Source organism: Dromiciops gliroides, chromosome 4 (assembly GCF_019393635.1).
Source record: "Dromiciops gliroides isolate mDroGli1 chromosome 4, mDroGli1.pri, whole genome shotgun sequence".
Classification (NCBI taxonomy): domain Eukaryota; kingdom Metazoa; phylum Chordata; class Mammalia; order Microbiotheria; family Microbiotheriidae; genus Dromiciops; species Dromiciops gliroides.
The window spans coordinates 44,879,470-44,907,278 of record NC_057864.1 but is presented as its reverse complement, the minus strand read 5'-3'; the positions used below and the strand labels follow the sequence as shown (position 1 = coordinate 44,907,278).

Genomic DNA, 27,809 nt, shown 5'->3' with positions numbered 1-27,809 from the left:
TCTTGGCTTGAAAGGCCCAATCCTCCACACTGCAGAAAGTTTGCCCTCAAGGGTTAACTATATTTCCCTTCTTATCCAAGCTTTTTGATGACTTTCCAAGGCAGGCAAACAACCCAGGAAAATCGCATCCTAAGTCCCTTTGATTGTACTTGTGGTGAGACCACATTATTCTCCCAGATCCAGCCCATTCTGAAAGGGCAGAGATCTTGGACTGCGTGATGAAACTGAATCAAACGGTGGAGTCAACGGGTCTCAGAAGAAATACATTTTAGACGCCCAATCGTCTTTTTAAGAGTTGTCCTTACTGGCATTTCCTAGAGGAGGCAGACAGAAAATGACAGCGAGATTATTAAGCGCGGGCTTCACTGTGCTCTTTCTGGGCTCCTGTGTGCTCCCAGGGGCAGCCCGAATTTCTTGCAGAAATGAAGATGGTGATGCTGTCGATTGGTAGGTAAAGAACATTCTTAGGTTGGCTTTCGCAAATCAAAGGCACTGGGCTGACGGGCAGATGAAATGATTGACTGTGGAATTCTTGGGGTTCATTCTCTCCTCTTCCTCCCATCCTCCACTCTACCCTCTAGAGGACAAAGAGTTCACCTGAATTGAAATTTTTGTACACTGAACAGGAATGGATGGTACTAAGAGAGAATTGCTATCCCTGGGCACAGGGCCAACTCTACAACTTCTGATCCTGGTCTACACCTCTCAGAGGTGGCTGAGAAGTATAATGAGAAGCCCAAATAGTTTTATTAAGGCTTTTGCTTGTTTTGCTCACCAGGGTCCTCCCAGGCTCCCATTCAAGGAGTCTGAGGAAGGTAGAGAAAAAGTTTTCCTCTCAATGTGGAAAAATAGGCTTTTCCCAAGAAAAATGGGAAAAATTAACATGATGGCCTACTCCCTAGTGCAGTATTTGAATAACCTTGGTCTATAAGAGTGACCGCTGCAGCTGAATGGCATGTCATTGACACGGATGACGTTCCAAGGTGATAGGATATAGGACTGCTTAGTTCATATTGCAAAATCATCATGGGTTCTCAGAAAGCTCTGATCACTCTTTGACTCTTTCTAATTGAGGCTCGTGGTTCAAAGGATCATAGATTGAGAGTTCAAAGGGACCTTAGAAAACATCAAGGTTAGACCTTTCATATTTTACAGATGAAGAACTAACACCAAGAAAGATTTTATGACTTGCCCAAAGTTAAAGAGGTAGTGAGGATACAAGTTAAGATTTGAACCCAAATAATTAAATTAAATAATGTGTGTACAATACCTTGCGAATCTTATTGAAATTTTATTATTATTATTATCATTACTCAAAAGTCATTTATTAAGCACTGACAATATACTGGATACTCCACTAACTACTACTGTTGTAGTAAAACAACTGGTGACTTAATCTGGTGTCCATGATTTTTTAAAAAAATTTAATCATTTGATAACTGTATTCCAATATAATTGTTCCCCTCTGTCATTCTATGTATTTTATTCTATGCATTCAAAGCCATGATTCTGAGGAGTCCTTAGGCTTTACCAGACTGCCCAAAGAATCCAGGAAACAAACAAACAAAAAGTTTAGATTCTCTAGACTAGAAGACCCCTAAAGACCAGCTCTGTACCCATGATCTTGACTCTTAGCCAAGTCATTTTTTAACCAACCCCTATTCCTGCCCATGATTTATGCAAAGTGCTACTAATTTAAATTTCACTTCCTTCATTCCCACTGGCTCTCCCAAAACAAAGATGCCAGAAGTTACTCCCCTGCCTTTAGCTAAATGCACAACAGACAAATGTCTCCATGGATTATGAGACCCTGATGGGGCAAAATCCTGCTTTCAGGGTCTTTCCCTTTAGGGAAAGGTCTGCTTAGACAACATATGGACCTATAGGATGTAATTTACTGGAGCAGTGGAATCTACAGATATCAGGGTTGGGAAACAAAAATGTCACTTCTTTTTCTCCTTCCTCAAGCATCCAAATGCTCTGCCTAAGTACCAGTTGGTCCCAACTCCAGGAAGACATGGGGGTCACCAGATTTCCAACTCCCTATATTATTGGTCACAATATCATGGATTTAGAGCAGGAGATAACTTTAGATACCGTCTAGTCCATGCTACAAATTTTACCTTTGAGGAACCTGGACCCCAGGGAGGTTAGATTTGCCCAAAGTCACACAGATTATAAGTAACAACGCCATGATTTGACCTTGGAACAAGTGTTCTGAATCCAAATCTGGTGTTCTTTCCACCAAACTGTTTACCCTGGAAGGGGGAGACAAGAGTGGGGGCAGGGAGAGTTTCAGAAATACTTTCCAAAATGAAAAGTGATCCCCCTTCCCTTTGCACCCACAGAGTCTTGGAGGCTTCATTCGATAGGCCTAGGAGTCGGGGCTTCCTGGCAGATCTTGAGGTAGTTGGACTATCTTTCAGCATATAGCGTATACCTGTGCTGTTCTGGGCAACTTGGAAGGCTATGGGGAGGCAGAAATCTATCTCCAATGGGGTTCTTAGCCTTTGTTTGTCATTGATCCTGTTGGAAGTCTAGAGAAGCCTACAGAATTCTTCTCAGAATGTTTTTCAATGCATAAAACAAAATACATAGGATTAAAAAGGAAACTAAATTCTATTCAATAGTTACCAATTTTTTTCTTTTTTTTTTTTGTGGGGCAATGAGGGTTAAGTGACTTGCCCAGAGTCACACAGCTAGTAAGTGTCAAGTGTCTGAGGCCGGATTTGGACTCAGGTCCTCCTGAATCCAGGGCCAGTGCTTTATCCACTGCACTACCTAGCTGCTCCCCAATTTTTTTAAAAGTTCATGGAACCCAGGTCAAACACTCTTGATGGTAGATCCGTGCAATGAGTCCTCTCAATTATTAAAACAAAACAAAACAAACAAAGAAAACCCCTCAACCTGCAGGCACAATGACACTGGAATTGGGCCAGAAGGCTGTTTGTTTCTCTCAGGTCCTAGAGTCCTCCAGGACAGAGGGGATGATAAATTTATAAGGTGGGGAGAAGCAATCTTTCCAGTTGTGTTCCATTATTGATTCTAGATGGCCATTAATGAAGACTATTGCCCACCTCCTGACAGAGGAGTTATAGACTCAATATGCAGAATAAGATGCATTTTAGAACATGATCGATCTGGGAATGCTTCATGATGTGGATTTCTTACAAGGGTTTCATTGCCCTTTATTTTTTCAGGGAGGGAGAGGTAGCAGAGAGAAAAATAAAGGCATTTTAATAAAAAAATAAAATTTAACTTTAAAAAAGTTGTATACCATCTCCTGTCCAGGAGAGAGACTTGTTGCCATCCTTGAGCACACGCAGGCCATTAGACCTTGCAAGGCACAGCTGTTCTCAAACATACCGAGAAGGGAGGGTGTGGTGATAGCATCTTCCTGCCTACCATCCTTGCTCTGCATAGTTCTGAAGCTGACATTTGTTAAGAAAAAATAGTCATGCTCTGGAGAGACAGAGAAGTCTTGTTGGACTCTTGGATATATCACATGCCCTCGTTAAGCTCAGAACGGTTGAGGAGGGGAGTGGAGGTGAATACTACAAAGAGTTCGAGATTAGAGCCTGGAGCCAAAAAGAACATTATTGCCTATGTGAAAGAAATTTTAAAAGAGAGCAGGAAGTGAGAGGAATTTGGTAATATGGGTGTGGAGGAGAATAAGAATATATTATAGACATAGGGTGGGGAAGCCACCATATTTTTTATCTTCTGATGAGGTAATTATAGAGAAGCCCTGAAGGTCCTTTACAAGAAGAGACCTTAGCATCTCAAGAGAAAGTTGCTTATTTCTATCCCTTCAGTCATAAGGCCTTAAATAACTGCTGCTCCATCTATCATTTGCAGTCATAGCCTGGCTAAATGAGATAAAGGAGATAGTAGTATATATGCAGGGCTTTGCAAACCTTAAAGCGTTTATAAATGTTAGTTTTTGTCATATCCTGGTGAAATCAGCAAATAAACTGCACTAGAATAAGAGCACCATTGAAGACCAAATTGTTGCCCACAATCACATGCATGACATTGATCCATAAAAAGCTGGGGATATTTTAATGGATGTCTCTGCAGCAAACACGGATGATATCTAAACTACATGGAACGAAAAGCTTTCACAATATAGAGACCTAGAAAAGGAAATCAGAGTAACATCCAAATAGGATGCGGTACTCATCAGTCTTGTTGATTTGTCTGCTACTGGAGAGGTACCAAGGATGTTTACAGTGAACTTATGGAAAATGAGCTGATGTCATTTTGTGTCCAACTCTCCGTGACCCCATCTGGGATTTTCTTGGCAGAGATACTGGACTGGTTTGCCATTTCCTTCTCTAACCCATTTTATAGATGAAGAAACTGAGGCAAACAGGGTGAAGTGATTCGCCCAGGGTCACACAGCTAGTAAGTTCCTGAATTCAGGAAGAGGAGTGTCCCTGATTCAAAGCCTGGCACTCCATTCATTGTGCCACCTAACCTAAATCCTCATGCTTTCATTCAATGACAAAAATAAGGTATTTTTCAGGGCTATGCTGGTAAATGTTTAACAACTGGCTCCCTGAAAACACGTTCACATTTTAAAAAATTTAATATGAATTATTAACATTTTCTCCATCACTTTCTAAAGTCTAAGCAGTTAATAACACAATAAATCAACTCCTGTTTATAACATTTGCTGATTTCCAAGGTATAAACACTCACATTGAAAATTTAACAATCCTCCCTGAGCAGGTTCTAGCACACCTCTGGGCATTTGAAGACCCGAGTTCAAATCTGACTTCAAACATTTCCTAACTGGGTGACCCTGGACAAGTCACTTAATCTCTTTGCCTCAATTTCTTCAGCTATCAAATGGGAATAATAATAGTACCTACCTCCCAGGGTTGCTGTGAGAGTCAAATAAAAAATACTTGTAAAATGCTTAGCACAGGGGCTGGCATATAGTAAGTGCTTAATAAATGCTAATTGATAGACTGACTGGCATATATATACATAGGTAAGAATGATATATGGTCATTATGGTAACACATATAACTTTCAAGGTTTATGGAGGGTGGTACAGTAGATAGAGTGGCTTGGAGTCAGGAAGACATCTTCCTGAGTTCAAATCTGGCCTCAGATATTAACTAGTCGTGGGCAAGTCACTTAACCCTGTTTGCCTCAGTTTCCTTTTCTGTAAAATGAGCTGGAGAAGGAAATGGCAAACTATTCTAGTATCTTTGTCAAGAAAATCCCAAATGGGGTCACAAAGAGTCCAATATGACTGAAAACTTACATGAAGTATATAAGTTGACCCTCAAAATAACCATGTGAAGTAAGTGCTGTTATTCCCCTCCATTTCATAGAAGGGAAACCGAGTCCAAGAGAGGTTAAGTTATTTTCCCAGGGTCATTCTCTTGACTTCTGATCCAATAACCTATCCCTTGTTCCATCCTGCCTCTTTGACCAATGAAAAATTCAGACAAAGTACTCTAAGAAAATTTGAGAGTAGTAGAATATTTTCAACTGCAGGAAGGCATGGATCATAGAAGAGAGGGAATCTGAGTTGAACCTTGGATCTTTTCCTTTTTCAGGTTTGTTTTTTACAAGTTACCCCAGAATAGAAAACAGAAAAGTGAAAGGAATGGGTTGGAGTACATGTACCTGGATGCTACAACTAAAAGCTGGCGTAGGAGTGAGGGGCTGGTCAATATGACCCAGAGTGTCTTGGGAAGAACATTCCAGCAACTTCATGAAGCATGGGAAGCCAAGGTGAGCCAAGTGTGGACATCTTCTTGTAAGATGATGATGAAGATGAAAGTACCCATGGGACTTGGGATCATTCACTTATTCATTCAGCTTTTTAATGTGCCCAGTCATACCATGTCTTCAGGAGGGTTATGATTTATTCTCTGGCAAAGGAGGTGTGTGTGGGGGTGAGGGAGGGGTTCAAGTCCAACAGCACAGGGTAGTAGATGGGGGGGGGAAGGTTACAGGACAGTAGAACCAGAGCTGGAAAGGACTTCAGAGACCATCTTGCTCAATCTTCTCATTTTACAGATGAGGAAACTGGGCTCATGCAAGTGATGTGATTTACCCAAGGTTAAGTAGGTAGAGCAAGTTTGGTTTAATGGATAGAAAGCTGGCCTTGGAAGAAAGAAGGCCTAGGATCAAGTCTTTTCTCTGACTTTGGCTTGGTGCCTGTGGGCAGATCTCTTAACCCTTCAGTTGCCTAGGCAACTAAATTTCACAGAATGAGCTGATGTGCCTTCGTGGAGGGAATCCCATTTAGCTGTAGGGATCAATCAATGGGGACAGGTTTTCTGGTCGAGGCAGGGGCTGAGGTGGGTTTTGTAGAAAGAGAGTGATTTCAGCAAGGTAGAGACACAGTCTGAGCCCAGGGAGTAGCAGCATCAAAGGCACAGAATGGGAGATGGCAGGAAGTAGTGCAGTTTGGCTAGATTGTAGAGTACACAATGGGGAATAGCATGAGATTAGCCTGGCTCATTTAAGCAACAAAATCAATTTAAATCAGAGCCATGAACTAGGCAGCTGTGTGCCAACCTCTGAAAACCAGAGAGAAGACTAGAAAGGACAAGGACAACTCTTGGGGACACGCTGATGAAAGACCTTAAGAACCAGCTTGTCATGCTACATAGCAAGACTAGGTTTTAGTTAGATTAAATACCCTGTCCATGGCACCTCTAGGCATGGGTTGAGACAATTCTCTAAGTAAACCAGTCTGCCGGCAAAGCTATTACTATTTACTTTGTATTTATATTGTGATATACATTTTTCTAGTAGAAAAAGAAGAAAAATACTTCTTGAACACAAATATAAAACTATAGGACTGTGCCCCTATCAGTGATATGAACCATGGGTTGTTTTCTTCATTAGTGGTGATGAATATGGGCTGACTCATTCATGAACCTTCTTCAGATAACTGTCCTATGTAGAAACTGGTTGGCACAGTGTATATAGCACGTAGGATTTGGAATCAGGACAATCTGAATTTGAATCCTGCCTCAGATACCTACTACCTGTGTGAACCTGAGCAAGTCACTTAACTTCTATTAGCCTCAGTTTCCCTAACTGTAAAATGGAGATAATAATAGCACCTACCTACCTTCCAGGGTTGTTTTGTTTTGTTTTGTTTTGTTTTTTCAGGGCAATGAGGGTTAAGTGACTTGCCCAGGGTCACACAGCTAGTAAATGTCAAGTGTTTGAGGCTGGATTTGAACTCAGGTCCTCCTGAATACAGAACTGGTGCTTTATTCACTGCATCACCTAGCTGCCCCCAGGGTTGTTTTAAGGATCAAATCCATTAAAGTATATAAAGCAAGGTAGAACAGAGGATAGAGTAATGGGCTTGGAGTCAGAAAGACTTGAATTCAAATTGTATTACCCTGGGCAAGTCACTTAACCCTTGTTTGTATCAGTTTCCTCATCTGTAAAATGGGTTTAATAATAGCACCTACCTCCCTGGGTTTTTATAAGGGTAAAATGAGATAATAATTGTAAGGTGCTTAGCATTGTGCCTAGCACATCATAAGCAATACATTAATATTAGTTACTATTACTACAGCATTTTGCAAACCTCAAAGCACTATATAAATGCTAATTATTGTTAACTATGCAATTGTAGTATGTCAAGATAGGGAGTTAATGAGCTGTAGAATGAATTAAACAAAATGACCAGAATGGAGATTGAATTTGCCACCTCAGATTTGTAACCACCATGCTCTAAGCATTCTGTGTTAGCACAACAAAGCAGGCAGGGCAGCAATTTCATTCAGTTACCCTAGTTGCAGCAGCTTCTCTCTCACACACTGATGATGACCTGTGCCAGTACTTAACAGCAAAGACTAGCAGGACATCCAGAGCTAGCTCTTGAGACTAGTCTTCAGGATTCTGTTTTTCTAGGAGTTTTGGAGGATGGGAGAAAGGAGATCATAAGGATTTTGTTATGACAAAGCCACCTGGCAGCTACATTCAAATATTTCTGAGCCTTATTCTCTCTGTGTCTCAACCCTACAGACCACCCATTATGTATGTGTTCTCCAGGGGAGTCTTTGGGAATGATGTTATCTTGGAAAGAGAATCAATCTTGAAGGCCTGGACTTTAGTCTTGGCTCTGACACTCACAAATCTAACAACCGGGATGAATCATAAGTCACATCATTTCTCTGAGACTCAGCTTCCAATCATATTTAAACTTCCTACTTTACAAGATTTTGCAGAATGTACTCTGTAAATCTTAAAGGGCTATATGTGAGAGGCAAGTGTGATACAATCAATAGAGATCTGGCCCGAGTCTGGAAGACTCAGATTATGTTATATTAGGCATGCCTTTTGTGCATAGGTTGGAATTAGACCATTGTTTAGGTCCCCTGCAACTCTAAGATTCTGTGATTCCTTGATTTTGGGTTCAAGCCTCCTTTCTGATACCTACTAAACCAATGAATGTGATGCTAGGCAAGTCTCTTAACCCCTCAATGCTCCAAGCAACTAAGAGTATCAGTGTAGAATGGGTACCTATCTACCTTGGTAGAGGGAGTATCCTCACCTGGGAGTTCCCTGAACTAATGAAATCATAGGTCCAGTATAGAAACATAATCCTTCTTTTAGTGCTGGGCTATCTTGGTGAGCTGCCTGAGGTCTGGAGTGCAGAGAACAGATGAATGTGTCACCAAGCCAGAGAGAGGAGTAACCCTCACTGAATACCTGGAAGAGGTATTCCTTTTAAGGCATTTCCTCTTCTCTCTCTTTCTTCCAGTCAGTAAGGACCCTGAGATTGACCTAACAGATGAAATTTCATTCCATTCAACAAGCATTTTGGGGGGGATAGGGCAACAAGGGTTAAGTGACTTGCCCAGGGTCATACAGCTAGTAAGTGTCAAGTGTCTGAGGCCAGATTTGAACTCAGGCCCTCCTGAATCCAGGGTTGGTGCTTTATCCACTGTGCCACCTAGCTGCCCCCCTCAACAAGCATTTCTTAAGCCTTTCCTATATGCAAGGCATTATTCTAGGCACTGGGGGAGACAAAAACAAAATGAAACAGTCTTTACCCTCAAGAGGCTTGAATTCAATTGAATTGACACTACTTATCTAACCAGGAGTTCTTAATTTGGGGTCCATCACTTTAAACATATATACACACACACACACACACACACACACACACACACACACACACATATATGTCTTTATTTCAACATAATTGGTTTCTTTTGTAATCCTGTGTATTTTAGTTTTTAGAATTTGAAAATATTCTTTTGAGAAAGGGTTGAAAGCTTTTGTCAGAGGGGTCTGTGGCACAAAAAAGGTTAAGACCCCGTGCCCTAGACATTTGTGTACAAACTCTATGGACATAGGTAGTTGGTTCTTAAGTTGAGCTGCTGCTCCAGCATGGCCTTCCTCCAAATGTCCTCATTCACCATCTGCTGTTCAGTGACAAAAGCCTGGCCTCCAACCAGATAGGAGGAAGCTGACCACAAGTCAACCACTATCCAGTGGCACACAATCCTATGTCCTAGTCTTAGGAATGTGGAGCTCTGCCTCAGCCTCCTACTGCCAAAACAGAGAAGAACACCACGAAATACAAAACTCAAAGAAAATATCCATGTCCGCTCAGGAGATTGTGCTACCTGTGAGTGCAGTCAGTTCCCCTGAGGCTCGCCTGTCAGCAGGACAGCCCTTTGATTCCAAGATACCAAACCTGAGTCTTTATTTGTGGAATCGGTCCTCTCAGACAGAATAAGGCCTTTAGATCAACCCTAAGAAGGAAGATCTTTCATTCTAAGTGCCTTGACTTTCCATATCAAATGCCACTTCCTGGCTCTTTTGAATACACTCCTAGCCAGCTGATTATCCTAGGGAGACCTGGAGCCATCAAAAACAATATAGAAATACCTTCAGGATAGAGAATGCTTCATTTTTTTTTTTGCTTTTGTAGTCCCCAGGAGCTTTCCCCACTGCTTGCCATACCATGTGTCCTTAGGATCATGGAATGTCAGATCTAGAGAATCGGAGGAGGACCTTCAAGATCATCATCATCCTAGTGCCTGGAATATCTTTGGTCCTTATGATCATAGAATTACAGGGAACCTAGAGATCAGCTGGTCCAACCCTTTTATTATATAGGAAAAGAAACTGAGGCCCAAAGCAAAAGAGGAAGTGGCTTGCCCAAGATCATATAGGCAATGTGCCTAGGGTGGGATCTGAACCCAGTCTTCCTGACTGAGTCCAACACCCTGCCCACTGTGTAATGTTGCCTCCACTTTAAATGTGGTTATTGAATTTAATTGTATTAGAGATAACTTGAGGGAAAACAACTCAGCTTATGATTCAATCAGTCAATAAACATTTGTTAAGAAATGACTGTGTCAGGTACTGTGCTAGATGTTGGGGATGCAAAGACAAAAATGAAACCATCCCTGTCTTTGAAGAGCTTACATTTCATCACAAAGACCCTTAAGCTTCTGTTATGGTCTGTTTTGTCAAGATGGGGTATTCCCTAAAGCAGGGATTCTTGACCTATGGTCTATGACCTTTTGTTTCTTTGTTTGTTTGGGGGGTAATGAGGGTTAAGTGACTTATCCAGGGTCACACAGCTAGTAAGTGTCAAGTGTCTGAGGCTGAATTTGAATTCAGGTCCTCCCGAATCTAGGGCCCTTGCTTTATCCACTGTACCACCTAGCTTCCCCCTATGACCTTTTAAAAATATTTTGATTACTGTATTTCAATAAAATTGGCCTCCTTTATAATCCTTTGTATTTTATTTATGTAGTTAAAATATGATTCTGAGAAGGGGTCCATAGGCTTCATTAGAGGCGTGCCAAAGAGGTCCATGACACAAAAGAAGATAAGATCCCCTGCCCTGATGAAAGAGAGAAGTTGAATTTGGTAAAGAAATTAAACTGTTCTAGTAGAATTGGGCGACAATTGCATCCTTCCTGCCTCCCTCCCTACTTCATAAGATGAAAGCACGGCTTTTAGTCATTGTTCTTTGACTCATTAGGTGGGGAGCTGCCTGTAAGAAAGATTTATGGAAATCATCTCTGTTAGTCATATCTAAAAGCACATCATTGGTGCCTACCTGAATGTCGATGATGTTTGAAACAGAATAAAAAATATAAGATAAAAATCCCTGAAACGTAGCAAGCAACAGTCCTCAGAATCACAACCTCACGAACTTGGCCTTAGAGACTCCCCTGGCTGTTTTGAAAATGCGGTGGTATTTATTTAATGGGGAGATTCATGCAAGGAAATGAAATGTTATGCATACAATTTCACTGTTTTTCCAGGCAGGAAAATATCAAGCTAAAAAAGGTGATAAGCCAATGAAAAATGAACCAAAGAGAGAGTTTAGGAGAAACGCTCCCATCTCAATGGGAAATGCTATTTGGGGTGGTGTTCCATCCAGCATTATATTGACAGCCATCACCCTGAGGACAGGTGCTCATTACCATTCCCTGGATGATGGCAATGGCCTCCTAACAAAATGAAAAAACATCCTTTCTTCTCTACTTTTCCAGTTGAATTTTTAACCATCTTTTAAAGCTCAATTCAAATGCAATGCAACCTGTTCCCTGAGTCCAGTCACCATCTTTCCTGAAACAACTCCATTTAGCAAGACTATCTCATGGGGACTCCATGGGCATTGGCTTGAGCATGGTCATCCCAGCAAGCACGTGTGGTACTAGGCTTTGAGCTTCAGGCTCTTCCCCATTCATCCTCCCAGGGATAACCCCACTACGCTACCAAGCCCTTCGTATTACTTCTGTAATGCATTTACCACATAATGTAATTATCTAGTCTTATCCTACTATTAAACTGTAACCTTCAAAAAGGCAAGGATTATTCCCTTTCCCTCCCCTAACGCAGTGCTGTGAACGCCTCAGCTTCCTACAGGAAATGGATTAGGCAATGGTCTCCTAAAGCAGAAATATCAATTGATTTGAGTGTCATTGAGGATGGAATCTCCACTATAGCAACAGCTAGATAGTATGATGGATAGATACTGATTTTGAAGTCAGAAAGAAATAGAGTTCAAATCCTGCCTCAGATATTTCCTAGCTTTTTGACCCCAGGCAATTTACTTAAACCCTGTCTGTCTCAGTTTCCTCATTTGTAAAGTGAGATTGACTTGATAGCCTCTGAGGTCCTTTCCAGTTTTCTAGCTATGATGCTTTCCTTTTCTCCCTACTTGTTGTACATGCTATTTCCCTTCTCATATATAAACTCATCCATTTATGTGTGGCAAATCTCACCTCACTAGTAGAATGTAAGGTCCTTGGGGACAAGAACTACTTTTGGTATTGACTTTGTATCTTCAGTTTAGCATAGTACCTGTCACATAGCCAATGCTTAATAAATGCCTCTGGGATTTAGGTTGGATGGGAATGGATTGGATTGGACTGGATTGGATTGGACTGGACTGGACCATAGACATTTTGACTGATGTTTGCTGAACCGAATTGCTTGAAAGGAGTACCTAATGAGGATTTCCTGTTCAGTATAGAGAGAAAAGGACTACTCTCTAAAGTGACATAAGAGAAAGGGCAAAGCCCAATATTGTCTTCCCAGAGCAGGCAGTCGTGCAAAAGTGATCATACGTCGGTGATTACCTCGCTCTCCAAGCTCTTTATCCATAGCACACCTATATGATCAGTGGGAAAAAGCCAAGCATCATCCTAGGTCTTTTTTCCTGCTTCGTTTTCTGAACAGATATTCAGCCATGGTTTTATTGTATGTTCTGGTTGCTCAATGACAAATCTTAGTCTCAAACAGGAAAAACAAAACAACAAGAGAGAGGAGTGAAGGGAAGAATCCCTCCCTCATGTATCAGGGTGTGGAGCAGTCAAACCACTTGACAACAATGATAAGGATCAAAATAGGAGCTAACATTCATCTAGCATGTTTGTACAGTGCTTCACCTACATGATCTCATTTTATCTTCACAATAACCAGTGAGGCAGGTGCTACCATTATTCACAAATGAGGAAACTGAGGTTGAAAAAAAGTAAAGTGACTCACCCATGGCCACACAGCTAGTCCGTGGCTAAGGCCAGGTCTAAATGCTTTGATAATGACCTTGTTCCACCCATTATATACAAGGTTCTATGTCCTGTCTTCTTGCCTTTTTTCTGACTGTCCCCTGCCTGAAATTCTCTTCCTCCTCACTTCTGCCTATTGAGATCCCTGGATTCCTTCAACAACAACCACCACCACCAATGAAGACAACAAAGACAACAACAATAGCAGATTTCTGTGCCTGGAATCAGAAAGCCCCAAGTTCAAATCTAGTCTCAGATGCTTACTAGCAGCATGACCATGGGCAAGTTACTTAACCATTGTCTGCCTCAGTTTCCTCAACTGTAAAATGGGAATCACAATAATGCCCAACTCTCAGAATTGTTGTGAGGATCACAGGAGATAATATTTGTAAAGCATTCCTCACAGTGCCTGGCACTTAGTAGGCACTTTATAAAAATCGATTGATTGATTGAGGGCAGGGACTGTTTTTGTTTTTTTTCTTTCTATCCCTGTCATGTAGCATAGCAACTGGCCTTTAGTAAAAATTAATAAATGTTTGTTGGCTGATGGACTCCAAGCCCATTACTGCCCCCACTGCCCCAAGCTTTCTCTCTTGAGTGTAACAAGGCCATGCCAAGGCAGAAGCAGGATAGTTCCCTTTGGCCTTTTACAGAAGATTGTAAAAGGCTCTAATTACTATACAAGTTGCCTCTTAAGGGCAAGGATGAAATCTCTAGAGTGTTCAGGAAAACTCTGCATTCCACACCATGCAGGTAGCAAAGCCATCTGCTGTGCCACAGAAGATTGACTGTCTTAACCAAATATAATGTGTTTTTGCAGAACAACAGCACTGCCTACCTGATATATAACGATAATGTCCCTCATTCTTCGGATTACAACTGGAAGCAAGGGCACACAAAAGGTACGGCAATAACCCCAAGTCTGTGGCTTCTGTCAGAGATGAAACTCACCCACAAACTTATCTCTTTATTTATCCTTTGAGATTCCTAGAACACCTTCCCACTGAGAACTCAAAGACCTGTGCCAGCAATTTTAAAACCAGCAACCTTCTGGGGCAGGGGCGGGTGGTGGTGGTACATAAAGCAACACCTGCCCTATTGGGAAAGGGAGGCAAGAAGAGGAGGGAGTCAGTGGTCAAATGGAGAGACCCTATCCCCAAGTTCAATGACATGCGGGCTAGGAGGTGATGATGCCTTGGCAGGGCACTACATTCCATCCAGGTGGAGGTACATATTGGGAGGCAGCCAGCTTCACTATGCAATGTTAATTTGGGCATCTGGCCAAGCATTTTCCATTTCAACACAAGCCACAAGAGAGATTTAGAGCTATAAGGAATCTCAACGGTCATACAATCCCAACCCTTCATTTTACAAATGAGGAAACTGAGGCCCAACAAGGAGAGATCACAGGTAGAACATGACAGAACCATCTCCAAATCTAGCCCACTTTCCACTGTTTAGTGTGGCCTTCCACCTTCACATTTCCACCCAGAGTCTGCAGAATCATAGAATTTGAGAGTGAGAAGGGACCTTAGCAGCCATCTGGTCCAAATGATACATAAAAGAAATCTTGGTTGTAGCATATCCAATAAAAAACCAACTAGTCTCCACTTGGAGACTCCCAAAGAGGGAGAACCCACTCTTCTCCTGAAGCAGCCCATTCCACTTTTGGACTGCTCTAATTATGAGGAAGATTCTGTTAAACTTTGATCCCAAATTTTCTTCTTTGTAACTTCTACCCATAACTCCTCATTCCACTCTCTGGGGCCAAGCAAGACATATAGCAGAGCTTCCCATATTTGAAGATAGCCATCACCTTCCCCCTGAGTCTTCTCCAGGCTAAGCAACCCCAGTGTCTTCCATCTATCTTCATATGACATAGATGCAAGGCCCTTCACCAGCCAGGTTGCTTTCTTGATCCACTTTTTTTTCCTCTTGCAAATGTGCATTCTCTGAAATTGAGTTACTGGTTTACAAGTAGGCAGGCTTCCATTATTCTATTAAAGCAAACATGAAAGCATTCTGATTGTTTGCACATTTAGTTGTGAGAGTAATAGCTCCAATCACATAAAAGAAACCACTGACATGGATTTATTAACACACAAGGGCTCTTACACATGTCTATGGAAAGCCTTATTTTCCTAAGATTATGGAGAGAGATCCATGTTCTTCTTTCCTGGATTTTTCTTATTTTCTTTCTAGAGATTTTATGCACAGTTCCCTTCATCCAATTCCCTTGGATGAAGCACTTAGCACTGCTCCCCATTTGCCTTTTTGTCTCCTTTTGTGCCTTGGAATGATTGGGCAACTCCCCCTACCACACACATGAGCTTAATTATATTTAGGTACAAACACATAGACACAAATTGCCAAGGACCCTTTTTCCTCCACGTAATTTTCCTTGGAAACACATTTCCCTTTGGCTTTTTTCTCAGGATTTTGGAAACAGTTGGGCAGGGAAGACACTCACTTGAGCTTCCTTTCCTTCTTTAACGAGGTCAGGTTCCAAGTTAGTAAACTCCATTCTGCCAAAACAAACCCTCCCTGTGGTTTCAACATGGGAACCCTTTTAAATCTTCTTAGGGAGTCTGGCCGCCTTCCTTCTCTGGGGTTGCTAGCTCTCTAAGCCATAGACAAAGTGATTCAAGCATGGATTATTATTATTTTTTGAAACCTGAAAGCGTGTCATGAGCTCGTTTTTTCTGACAGACAGTGCTAAAGGAGAGGGGAAAGTACTTATTATCCCAATGAACCATTAGCCTAAAGCTGGTCCATGATCAGCTTTGTTTGAAGGTTTCAGCTTTGGGGTGCGTTTGTTAAAAGAAAGAGAGACAAAAACCTAGAAAGACAGAGAGGTGAAGACAGAGGCAGACTGTCAAAGGCAGAATCACAGACAGAAAGAACTAGGGTTTTCTAATTTATCTCTATTAACCTTATCTTTGACAGGTTTCTTGCTTTGGGATAAATCACAGGGATTCTGGCTGATTCACACAATTCCCCGGTTTCCTCCTCTTCCTGAAGAAGGCTATAGTTATCCATCTACCGGGAAAAAAAATGGACAAGTTGGTATCTGCATAACTTACAACTACAGCCAATTTGTAGAAATAGGTAATATGGGGCATAGTGGGTTCTGATGTGGATAAGGTACTTTGCTACAGTGTTTCCACCCAACTGGTTCAAGTGTGTTGTTCTCTGGGGGAAATTAACTTTGTAGTCTTATACCAGTGAAGCCCTAAGGAAAGGAAGAAGGAAATATGACCTGCCTAAGAACTTTGGGATATAAATTCTTCTTTAATGAGTTAATGTAACAGGGAAGTGTTCCCTTCCTTTAACTAAGGGATCCTGAAATGAAAGTAGAATCTATGATTGACTTCTGCTCCAAAAAATAACATCTTGAGGCGAAATAATAACAGAGGAAAAAAGAAGGAAGAAATTTAACAGAGAAAAGTGAATGGGATACAGAATAAAATGTCACTACACATAAGCCTAGACAGCCACAGTAGTACTCCTAATATCTTAGAAAAGGAACTAAACTTGGAAGAAGCAGAAAATCCTAAAAAGAGAAACAAACTGGAAGTCCTGAGAGACCTGGGATCAAATCCTCTTTTTTTTTTTCCTTCAGGGCAATTGGGGTTAAGTGACTTGCCTAGGGTCACACAGCTAGTAAGTGTCAAGTGTCTGAGGCCAGATTTGAACTCAGGTCCTCCTGAATCCAGGGCTAGTGCTTTATCTACTGCTCCACCTAGCTGCCCCCAGGTTAGTTATTATTGTGATATTGGACAAATAACTTAACTTCTTAGGGGTTTAGTCTCCTTACCTTTAAAATGGAGCAGTTCAGTATAGTGGATAGAATGCTGGTATTATAGTTAGGCATCAACCTGGGTTCAAATGCTGCCTCATGGGGGCAGCTAGGCGGCGCAGTGAATAAAGCACTGGCCTTGGATTCAGGAGGACCTGAGTTCAAATCCAGTCTCAGACACTTGACACTTAATTGGCTGTGTGACCCTGGGCAAGTCACTTAACCTTCTTTGCCCTGCAAAAAACAAACAAAAACCAAAACAAAGCAAATGCTACCTCATACTAACAGTGAGACTTTGGGTAAGTCATTTAATGTCTACATGCATAGGCCCAGAGAGCTTCCAGACCTTTGGAGTGCATTCTTTCTGGCCCATCTCAGGGAAAGTCGTGTATGCTGTTGCTTCTCTTAGAGAAAGGGGATGTTCTGCCAGACTAACACACCAGCACCTATTCTATGTAGGCTTGCTGTATGTCTGTGTGCCTCCAGACTCACCTATGGACTGTTGGATGGGTTGTGATCTGTGCTGGTGAGAAGTTTCCAGAACAGGGAGCTCCCCACATTGAGAAAATCATAGATTCTTTTGTGTCTTTACATAAGCCATAAAATGAGGGTGTTGGACTGTTATTTCTTGGATCACTTTCACTTTTAAAATGTAATGATTGTTTCACTATCATGATGTTCCAGCAGTCTCTTTTATAGATAGTCCAGATGTCTTAGAGACATCTAAAGAAAACCATTCTATATCCATCCATCCATCATCTATCTCTATCATCTATTTCCATCATCATTCTATCTCTATCATCTCCCTCTGCCTCTCTCCCTTTTTTCCTCTTTCTCCTTCCCTATTCTTTCCTTATCCCTTCCTCCCTCCTTTTATGTCCCTCTTTTTCTGTATTCCTATATCTCTGTCTCTGTCTCCCTTCCCCCCTCTCTGTCTGTCTCTGTCTCTGTCTCTCTGTGTCTCTGTCTCTGTTTGTCTCTTTCTGTCTCTCTGTGTCTCTATCTCTCTTTCTCTCGCTATCTCTCTGTATCTCTGTCGTTCTCTGTCTCTCTGTCTCTCTGTGTGTCTCTCTCTCTGTCTCTCTCTCTGTCTCTCCCTTTCTCTCCTTCTACCCCCAGTAGAGAGTTCTGCAAAGCGATGCAGTGCATTGCATGGGACAGGCAGCAGGCTGCCATAGATATACTGTTAGATATAGAGTCGAAGGCATTGGGCTCTAACCCCAGCTGTCCCATCCACTTAGCCGTGTGACCTTGGACAAATAATCTTACCTCTTTGGTCTCTGTTCTCTCCTCTGTGAAAAGAGAGGAAACTCTAAAAGCCCTTGCAGCTCTGATTCTAGGAGCCCAGAACGTCAGGATTTTAATCCCTTGGAACTCCTTTGGAGTGTTTTTTAATTTCTGTAGCTGATGCTACAGTGATTCCTGCTTAGTTTTGGCAGTAATATAGCATGATCATGTTGAAAGTTTGCTATTCCCTTGTCTCTGCCTGTTAATTAACATAACAAAAACAGAAAGTGAGAAGAGACTTATCCGGAGTGTTAGCTGTATAAACAGGATTAGAATACCTCTCTTACAATAATAACAACTAACATTTATATTTCATCGTAAAGGTTACCGAGTACTTTACATCTATTATCTCATTTGAGGTCAGAATCATGAGCATTATGCAGATAAGGAAACTCAAGTGAGTTATCCATGGTCCTTTGAGACAGGATATCAACTTAGGTCTTTCTGGCTCCAAGTCCCATATACTATCACCTGTCTACAAGTGGTACAATGAAAAGAGCACTGAATTTGGAGAAAATCTGGAGTCAAATCTCAGCTGTGCCTTTTGGAGCAGTCCATTAACCTTTGAGGACTTCAGTTTCCTTAATTGTAAAGGGAAAGGGTGAGAATAGATGATCTCTAAGTTCTCTCCTGGCAGCTAGGTGGCACTGTGGATAGAGTTCTGAGCCTGGAGTCAGGGAGACCTGAGTTCGAATTCTGCCTCAGATACTTACTGCCTATATGATCTTAGACAAGTCATTTAACTCTGTTTGCCTCAGTTTCCTCACCTATAAAATGAGCTGGAGGAGAAAATGGCAAACCATTCTAGTATCTTTGCCAAGAAAACCCCAAATAGGGTCACAAAGAGTAAGACAAGACTGAACAACAATAACTAACTAAAGTTCCCTCCTAGTTCTAAATCTTATACTCTTAAATTTCCCTCACTGACACTGGCTTCCAATCAATCTTTCTTCTGTGTTGTTTAGGCTCAATTAGTCTCACCAAAACCAATCAATTCTTTAATTGGAATAGATAAGGAATTCCATCTAATGGCTACTGAGAAGTGGAAGATAGAGAAGAGAACTGAAAGTGAAATAAATTAGCCTTTTAAAATTCATGACAAGATTTGTGCCTTTTAATGAAGTTTTTGTCTATTATCCTACCCAGATTCCCAACTATTAAGCTGCATTCCGAATGTCTACAGCTGCTCCATCCCCTCCATCTTTCACCCAGAACTCAACTATCTTCCCCAAAAGTGTGCCGGCTTCCGACTCCCCAGGATTCCTCGCCGGCGTCTCTCCAGACTTCAGTCCGTCCAAGGCCAAAATTTCCTCCACTTTGCAAAATCTCCTTATTTTGTTGATGGTAAGAAAAATGATCACGAAAGGATAAACACTAGCTTTGGTGGGTTAGACCCACTTCTGTTGGATCAGAGGAGATTTTCCACTAAGCCCCTTACAGCAGTTGATAGGCAGGAAGAAGAGAGGGGAGAGGAGATGCCAAGGGGAATATGTAATTAAAAATGTAGACTAAAATATCCATTCTATATGTTCTACTCTAATATGTAGACAAAGTAGAAAAGAGAAATGCAAAGCAGTTTCAGTTAGGAGGAAGAACACAAACAATTAGAGGAATGAAGATTCTTTACCCAGCACAAAGTAGGTACTTAATAAATGCTAGCTGACTGACTGACAGGAGATGACACCTGAGCTGTTAATTGAGGGGAGCTAGTGATTTTAAGAGGCAGAGATGAGAAAGGAATAAGTAAACTTGTTTTACCTTGTCAGAATATTTGTTTTCTCCCCGCAGCAAGCAGCCTATTGCCTAATGACTACTCCTGAGGTGGTACAGAGGTAGCTAGGTGCCAAAAAGTGAAAAGAACACTAGAACTGAAGTGAGGAAGGCCTGAGTTCAAATCTAACCTCAGACACTTACTAGGTGCATGTCCCTGGGCAAGTCACTTAACCTCTGTCTGCTTTAGTTTTTCCATCTATAAAGCAGAGATAGCAATAGCACCTACTTCCCTGGGTTATTATCAGGATAAAATGAGATAACATTTGTAAGGTACTTGGCAAATCTCAGAGTGCTACATAAATGCTAGCTATAATTGCTGCCAAAGATCTCTTTGGAGTCGGGTCTGTTCCTTCCTCTCCATTTTTATGACACTGAACATGTTTTCAACCATATTATGTGAACTGCATCCCAGAGAGAGGAGTGTTGAGGAAATGTATCACATTCTTTATTTTCAGTCTATGAAATTATTCCTTAGGCTATTATCTAAGGTCAGAAATATCAATTTCAAGGTTTTTTTTTTCCTTCTTCTAACTCATAGATATCTACGTGGCTTGGATGGCTCAACAGCTGCAGACCAATTTGCTTGTAGAAACTTGGCAGCCTAAGCTTTCGTCAAACTGTTCTCTTCCATACCATGTATATAACATTAATGGCATTAGAATCCCAGGACAATCTACTTTTAGCTCCCACCATGATCATGCCAAATGGTGTGTTTCCCAAAGATACTACAAGAAACACTGGACTTGCATTGGAGACCTGAACCGCAGCCCATTCCAGACTCGGAGAGCAGGAGGACTCATTTGTACTCAAAATAAGTACATCTATCTTGCATTTAGGGGTTTGATTCTGCACTACCAGAATTGCAATCAGTCTTAATCAGAGGTAACTCAGAACATTGCAGACCTATGGGAATTCCTACTGTCCTTAGAATTTATCTGTGCTTTATTTACCTTCTAAGAGTCTAGGAGGATACCTCAATTATAAAACCATCAAATAAAATATTATTTTCTCAATACTTACAACATATCACTTTCCAAGAAAATAGAGCTCGTTTTGCTATTTTGTATTATTACATATAATTAAAAATGTAGAAAACAATTAATTTGCCATGGGAGGAAGTCAACTCTCAGTGATTCAACTGATTTTCCAGTATTCTAATTTAACCAGGTCCTTTGATTATTTGGGGGGATAATTCACTTCTCATTAATGCCTCCACCACAGGACGGACAAGTCAATAGGGAGGAGATGACCCAATGACCATGGCCTAGGGGAAAAAAACAACTATCTTCTCCATTGTTAAGCAAACTCTCCAAAGGAAAATGCTCTTCCTGATCTGGGTCTCCAGGTTTCAGTCCTCAAACCAATCTTGAATTTATCTAGAGGTCTCCACATTCTGGCCTCACTGGCGGTCCCTTGCAGGACCACATAAAACAGGTCCTGAATTCTATCAGCTAAAACTTTTATTTAGTTCATCCCTCAATGAATAACCTTCTGGTTCATCTGCACAATGCAGAACGCAGCCTTGTGGTCCAGGCTGACAAGTTGCTCATTTTTGCTCTTTGGCTGCTTGTGACCAACTAAAAGATAGATTAATGGAAAGAATAAAGTTGTTGAAAAGTAAGTAGGTGGAGTAGTGGACCTGGAAATGGGAAGACCTGAGTTCTACTCCAGCCTCAGACACACCAACTGTGTGATTCTGGGCAAGTTACTTAACCTCTGCTTCCATTTCCTCATCCATCTGCCTTTCAGGGTTATTGTGAGGAGACATCCTCCAAATGGCTAAATGAGACTGACGGACATGTCCAAAGTCCAATAGAAACTAGATTCTTTTTCTTTGTCCTTAGTGAGGCTACTTAGTTATTGAAGAGATTTCTTTCATTATTACAAATAAGAATTCATGAGTATTTTAAAATAGTCATTTGTTTTCATCTTCTTTACCACACTCCAATAATTTGGTAAGGACTTACAATGACTGAGAGCTACCATGAACACAAATGAGTGAACAAATGGAAGAGATTTTGAAATACTAAACAATACTAATGTCAGACCATAACTAGAAACTTTGGTACTTGGGGAAAATTCTATAGTTTAGATCTAAAGTATGTGTATAGTTGGGCTACACTGGAGGCAGAGGTTATGGGAGTTGAGGAGGATGAGGAAATGGGAGACCAGGGTGCCTAGAAGGCAGGAGTATAGAAAATGACCATAAACTTAAAATATTGGAAAGGAAGGATGGCAGCCTTGAAGTTCAGGGATTCTAGCAACTAGGATCTGGCCAGGATGGAGTGAACTTTATTGTCATTCAGCAACTTTCCACCATCCCCTTCTTGCCTTCCTCCCTCCTTCCAATACTCTTTTCTCTTTCCTTTTCTCTCCACTTCTCCCTTTTTCTTCTCTCCTTTCTTTTCTTTCTTTATTCGCCCAGTCCTCCCCATTTCCTTTCCCTTCACTTCTACATTTTCCTTTTCTCATTTAGACATAGAATTTTCTTCTTCCCTACCCACCACTCTTTCAATGGAATCACATACTGTCTTGGATTGTAGTTGATTATGTAGCAATGGCAATGAGATTGGGGAGTCTCTTTCCCTGGAGGGCAATAAAGCTAAAAGACATACCTTTCTGAATGGGCTAGTTTAAATTAAGTCCTACTTTGAGGCTTAATTAATTCTATAGGTCCTACATACCCCAGGGATTTTAGAATGTTTCATCAGACGGTCCCTCTCATTGTTACTGGGCCCATGTTTGAAGCCCATCCAGCTTGGTGGGACTTGGTAGACCTTGCACTCTGCCAGCAAAGGTTTTGAGAGCTCAGCCCAGGGTCACCTTCGCACAGCAGGGGTCCGTTCTATCAGATGCTCTATCACAATGGGCAATTAGGACTAGATTCTTCTCTTGCCAACTTCAATTTCTTTCCTCCTAATAGAGGAAATTCTTTATTGCAGACTCTTTTCAAACCCTGTAAGAAATAACCATCTGCCTACACAACACTTGATCATTCATCCACTTTCCTTCAGCAAATATTTAATGCATGTCTACTCTGTTCAAGGCCCTGCTCCTGCTTACAATTCAGACATAAAACAACCAAAGATCAGGCAGCCTTCGCCACTTGCTTCACAAGGACATCCGTTTGGAGCTAGGACCATTGAAACTGACAGAGCTTGGGGCAGCTAGGTGGCGCAGTGGATAGAGCACTGGCCCTGGAGTCAGGAGGACCTGAGTTCAAATCCAACCTCAGACACTTAACACGTACTAACTGTGTTGACCCTGGGCAAGTCACTTAACCCCAATTGCCTCACTTAAAAAAAAAATGACAGAGCCAAGATTAGAATCCAGTTGTCCCAAGCCTAGTCCAGTTACTAGCCCAAGCTAGCAGTTGTAATATTGGGCAGATCGAGTCACCCCTCTCTGCCTCAGTTTCCCTATTTCTCAAATAAATAGATATTAGTTAAGATGACCTAAAGCCTACAGGGTCCATCTATAACCTACAAGAACATTGGCTGTCACTGATGAGACTGAGTAACCTTTTTCTAGTAACCCACATATTATATGTATTTCTTTGCTACCCATCTTTCTCCAAAGAACTAGAGTGGGACATTGGGCCCTAGCTAAGGGCAGGCCACTTTAAGCCTATATTGCAAAAGCATCTACTTCCTAAACAGCAATGATGAAATGCATAATTACTATGCTACATTTTTACAAATGAATGTGTATTTGGGGGTGGGGTGTCAGGTAGTGTTGAAAGCCTTATGCCTATTAACTTAATTCTTCTCCCTTCCTCTTGTGATGTTTAAAATCTAAATTGTGGTCGCCTTAAATCAGAAGCTTCAGCTCGAGTCTAGCCTAGAGTTCCAGCCTGGTTGGGTTCTTCCTGAAGTCCTCCTCCACGAGCCTGCTTTAATCAGGAACCCCCTTTGCAAGCTGTTTGTGGAAGCTTTTTATAGGTCTGGAACAGAGGCGGTCCTTACATACTGCTTCAAGGTGATTGGTTGGCATCATCCAAATCTATTGTCTTTGAAGGTGTTCTCAAGTTGAGTTCACAGTCTAGTTTCTGAGAACAATACCTTCTTAAGGGATAGCCAGGTGTGATTGATACAATCCAATTAACTTGAAGTAGGCTTAATCAGCAGTCAATCACTCTCACTTGATTCAATCAGTATAGATTAATCTACAGGTGGGTCTTTGAGTATCTGCTAAATCCATTATTTCATCACACTCCCATACTGATTCTAAGTACTCAAGCCAAGGGACACCCTCTGACTCCAGAAAGCAGCCCCAGCAATAAAGCATGAAGGCTACAGGACCCTGGTGGGGTGGATTTAGGTTGCAGGGAGACCACTAGGGTAATTGAAGAAGTCTGACAGGACACTATGCAGGTGGATGCTTCATAGGGAAGAGGAACTTTAATGTCACCCCTTTGGACCTAGCCTCAGTTGTCCTGAGTTAGTTAATGTTGCTTTAACCAACAGCAAAGAGATTTCTGAAATGTCCTCCAGAGCTAACAATAATTAAAAACTTTATTAACTTTAGTGATTTTTACTAAGTTGTCTGGTCACCTTGATTCAAGAGTGTCTAGAGAATTATGACATTATTCCTAGTCAATTTACTTTTTATAGATATAGAAAAAGCAAAGATATTTATGAGTAGACTGTTCTCTGCTCTGCCCTGCCACTGACTTGCTGTATGACCTTGGGAAAAAAAAATCACTTTACATCTTTGTTTTTCATCTTTTCTACATATACAATTATGTGCTAGTACTGGTCTTGGAATCTTTTGAATTATTGTGAAGATAAAATTAGATAAAACTGTTTATGTTCTTTGAGTTCTTTTTTTTTTAATGGCCAAATAACAATAGATAACAGCAGGGAAGAACAATGAGCAAATTCACAAGCCAGGCTTTAGTTTAACCTTCTGTTATGAAAATTAACACTTTGTTAGCTAAAGAATCCATCAGTCAATTATAAATACCAGTAAAATAAAATATTGGCTAAGCCTGCCTTTCTGCTGTGGGTTATATTAAATCTAAATATTTTGATGAAAATTCAAATACATTTTCATTTACTCTCAGCCACTAATTTGTTGTTGTTTTTCAGTTGTGCCCAACTCTTCATGACCCCATTTGAGGTTTTCTTGGTAGGATTATTGGAATAGTTTGCCATTTCCTTCTCCAATTTACAGATGAGGAAAAGTGGGACAAACAGAATTATGTGACTTGCAAGTGTCTGGGCCAGATTTGAATGTACAAAGATGACTCTTTCTAATTCTGTGCCCAGTGCTCTATCCACTGTGCCACCTAACTAGCCACTAATAGATTTAATAAAAATAGACTAGGGGCAGCTAGGTGGCGCAGTGGATAGAGCACCGGCCCTGGATTCAGGAGGACCTGAGTTCAAATCTGGCCTCAGACACTTAACACTTACTAGCTGTGTGACCCTGGGCAAGTCACTTAACCCCAATTGCCTCACTAAAAAAAAAAATAAAAAAATAAAAATAAAAATAGACTATATGTTTTAACCCCACTAATCAGATTTCTCAGCAAATTTGATTCCAAGTGATACTGCACTGTTTCCAAAATTCAAATCCATCCTCAAAAGGTTTTTCACCATTAATGTTATCTGAAAAGACATACCACAGACTCTGAAAGCAATTCCAGAAGAATTAGAACAATATATTGAATTATAGCATTGTCAATATAAGTTTATAGTTTCCTTAGATTACTGCCTTGAAAGGGATGGCAATTCTAGAACATGTGTCTTTAAAAAAAAATTATCACATTACCTTACTATTTAACTTTCTATGTATGGTTTTGAGGAAGAATAGATATTTCCATATCTTTTATCTTCAAAGATGATGCTATTGATAATCATTTGTTTAGAGTAACCAATTAACAAGCATTTATAAAGTACCTACTATGAGCCAGGCATTGTGCTAGGTTCTGGAGTTAAAAAGACAAAAAAATGGGACTGTTCCTGCCATTAAGTGACATATCTGTTAGGGTTGGGGGAGGAGGAGACAACATGTATTCATTGTCAGTTTATAGAAAATAAATACAAAGTAATTGGGATGGGGGATATATTTGTAGGTGGGGGTTATGGAATGGGGAAAAACCTTATGTCGATGGTCATGCTTGAGAAAAGTTTGGAAGGAGACAAGGGATTGTAAGAGGAAGAGATAGGATGAGAAAGCATTCTAGACATGGAGAACAACTGATGGATGTGCATGATGTACAAGCTGTCCCATGCTTTGTAGCTATGGCAATGATTGGTGGATATTCTTAGCATCATTCTTTGGGGAAGTGATTTGGGGGCATGACTGGCTTCCTTGTGGGGCCTTTTATAAGCAAGTGAATAATCTGTTACTGGCCTGAACCCCATTTAATAAACAGACAACTTAGCTCAAGAGAGAAGAAGAAAGGCTCTTTAAAAGTACATTGACTTTGGGGAAAAGATCTGCCCTTGTACAAATCTGCACACCAATCAAAAATGACACATAAACAAACACTGTCATTCTTAGCACTAATCTAAAAGAAATGAATGCACAAGAACCAGATTATTAGCAACTTTGCTTTTTTATCCACTGATTTCCCCACTCACTAGAATGATTAGCTACATGCCTACAAATACATACAGACATATTCCTGGGTCCTGTTGCATTATACCTTGGCGTGAGGCCAACCTCCCAGACAGAGAAAGAGGTTTTTGCTATTTGTTTTTCCTCTTTTGCAGGCAAGGCAACACAGTTACTTCTTCTAAGGTGGATGCCAGAAAGGAGTGGCGAAAGATTCTTTCTCTCCTGTGACCACCAGAGAATAGAGAGAAAATGGAGAGCAGAAGAACACTGTTCACAGCTCCTCCAGAGAAGAAAGTGATGAGCAGAGAGTCAAAGTCCATTCTTGGTCTTTCCTACTCCTTCAGTTTCACCAGTCCCAGGTCATTTGCAATTGACTTTTTACCTAAAAGAATTTCTATAGTCAGCTCCTTAGTTCCCCTTGAGGCCTGGGTTGGGGGGCAGTCGGGCAGGGGAGTTTGTGCATGAAATTGTGTATTTGACATCAAACAACATTCAAAATGCTGTGTCAGATCTGAGGACCAATGGGTGCTGTCCCTTTTCCTTTTTAAGGGGTGTAATTTTTAATTGTGAAGGTCCAATCCTGCTAACAACAGAAAGCTGTCCCCTCATTACAGTCACATGATCCATTGCTGACAGCCTTTCTAAGGCCTATTGTTTTGGTTGGCACTAAACAGTCAAGGAACACTTTATTATATGTCCTCACTCCAAATAGCTAAAGGTAATGAGATGTCAATCAAAAATTATGATATTGCCAAGGACGGCTAAGCAGGCAGGCTCCTAACAACAGTGGAAAGAGTTTTGTCTGTTTCTGCTCTGTTAGACTTAATTCCCTAATTCCTTGGTGAGCCAAAAAGGAGGCATTTGTAAACACTTTCAAGAAACGATCTTCTCTACTTATTCATTCAATCTCCCCCAGCCCTCTAATCAAAATCCAATTGCATGTAAGTATGTGTATACCAAAACAAATAAAGGAAAAATTGAAGTCAGAAGCAGATCGTGCACTTGGTATCTGGGACAAGGCCAATGACAAGGTTAATCTAGAGGGAGTGATTCATGCATGCCATAGAACTCTCCCCTCCCTTTCCTTTTAAACCCCTAGCATAATTCCCTTGCCTTAGGTAGAGAGAATAAGACATCCAAGACCAATCCAACTTCCCTCTCTCCTGTCTACTGTCGGTTCTCTCTTCTGACTCACCTCCTCTGCTTCTTTTACTCTTCTCAGTTACTCCTAACTTTCTTTGTCCCACCTGAAAAGCTCTTTTGTTTGTTCTATGTGTTTCCACAGAGGATTACTAAACATTTTCATGTCATGGACCCCTTTAGTCTCACTAAACCTATGGATG

At 41.0% G+C, this 27,809-nt stretch overlaps 1 protein-coding gene across 2 annotated transcripts; it reads left to right on the top strand.

Annotated features, from left to right (window-relative positions):
• The first annotated feature begins 150 nt into the window (after positions 1-150).
• On the top strand, positions 151-27,809 carry DNASE2B (deoxyribonuclease 2 beta). Of its 2 annotated transcripts, XM_043999328.1 has the most exons (7): positions 151-447; positions 5,577-5,754; positions 13,861-13,942; positions 15,987-16,148; positions 19,273-19,470; positions 20,438-20,781; positions 26,622-27,809. In XM_043999328.1, the coding sequence occupies exons 1-6, from the start codon at positions 335-337 to the stop codon at positions 20,773-20,775; spliced, it is 1,071 nt and encodes a 356-aa protein (XP_043855263.1). In that variant the 5' UTR covers positions 151-334; the 3' UTR covers positions 20,776-20,781; positions 26,622-27,809. The 2 variants fall into 2 exon arrangements, with proteins under 2 accessions (XP_043855263.1, XP_043855262.1); XM_043999327.1 differs by lacking the exon at positions 26,622-27,809 and having other exon boundaries at positions 20,438-20,936.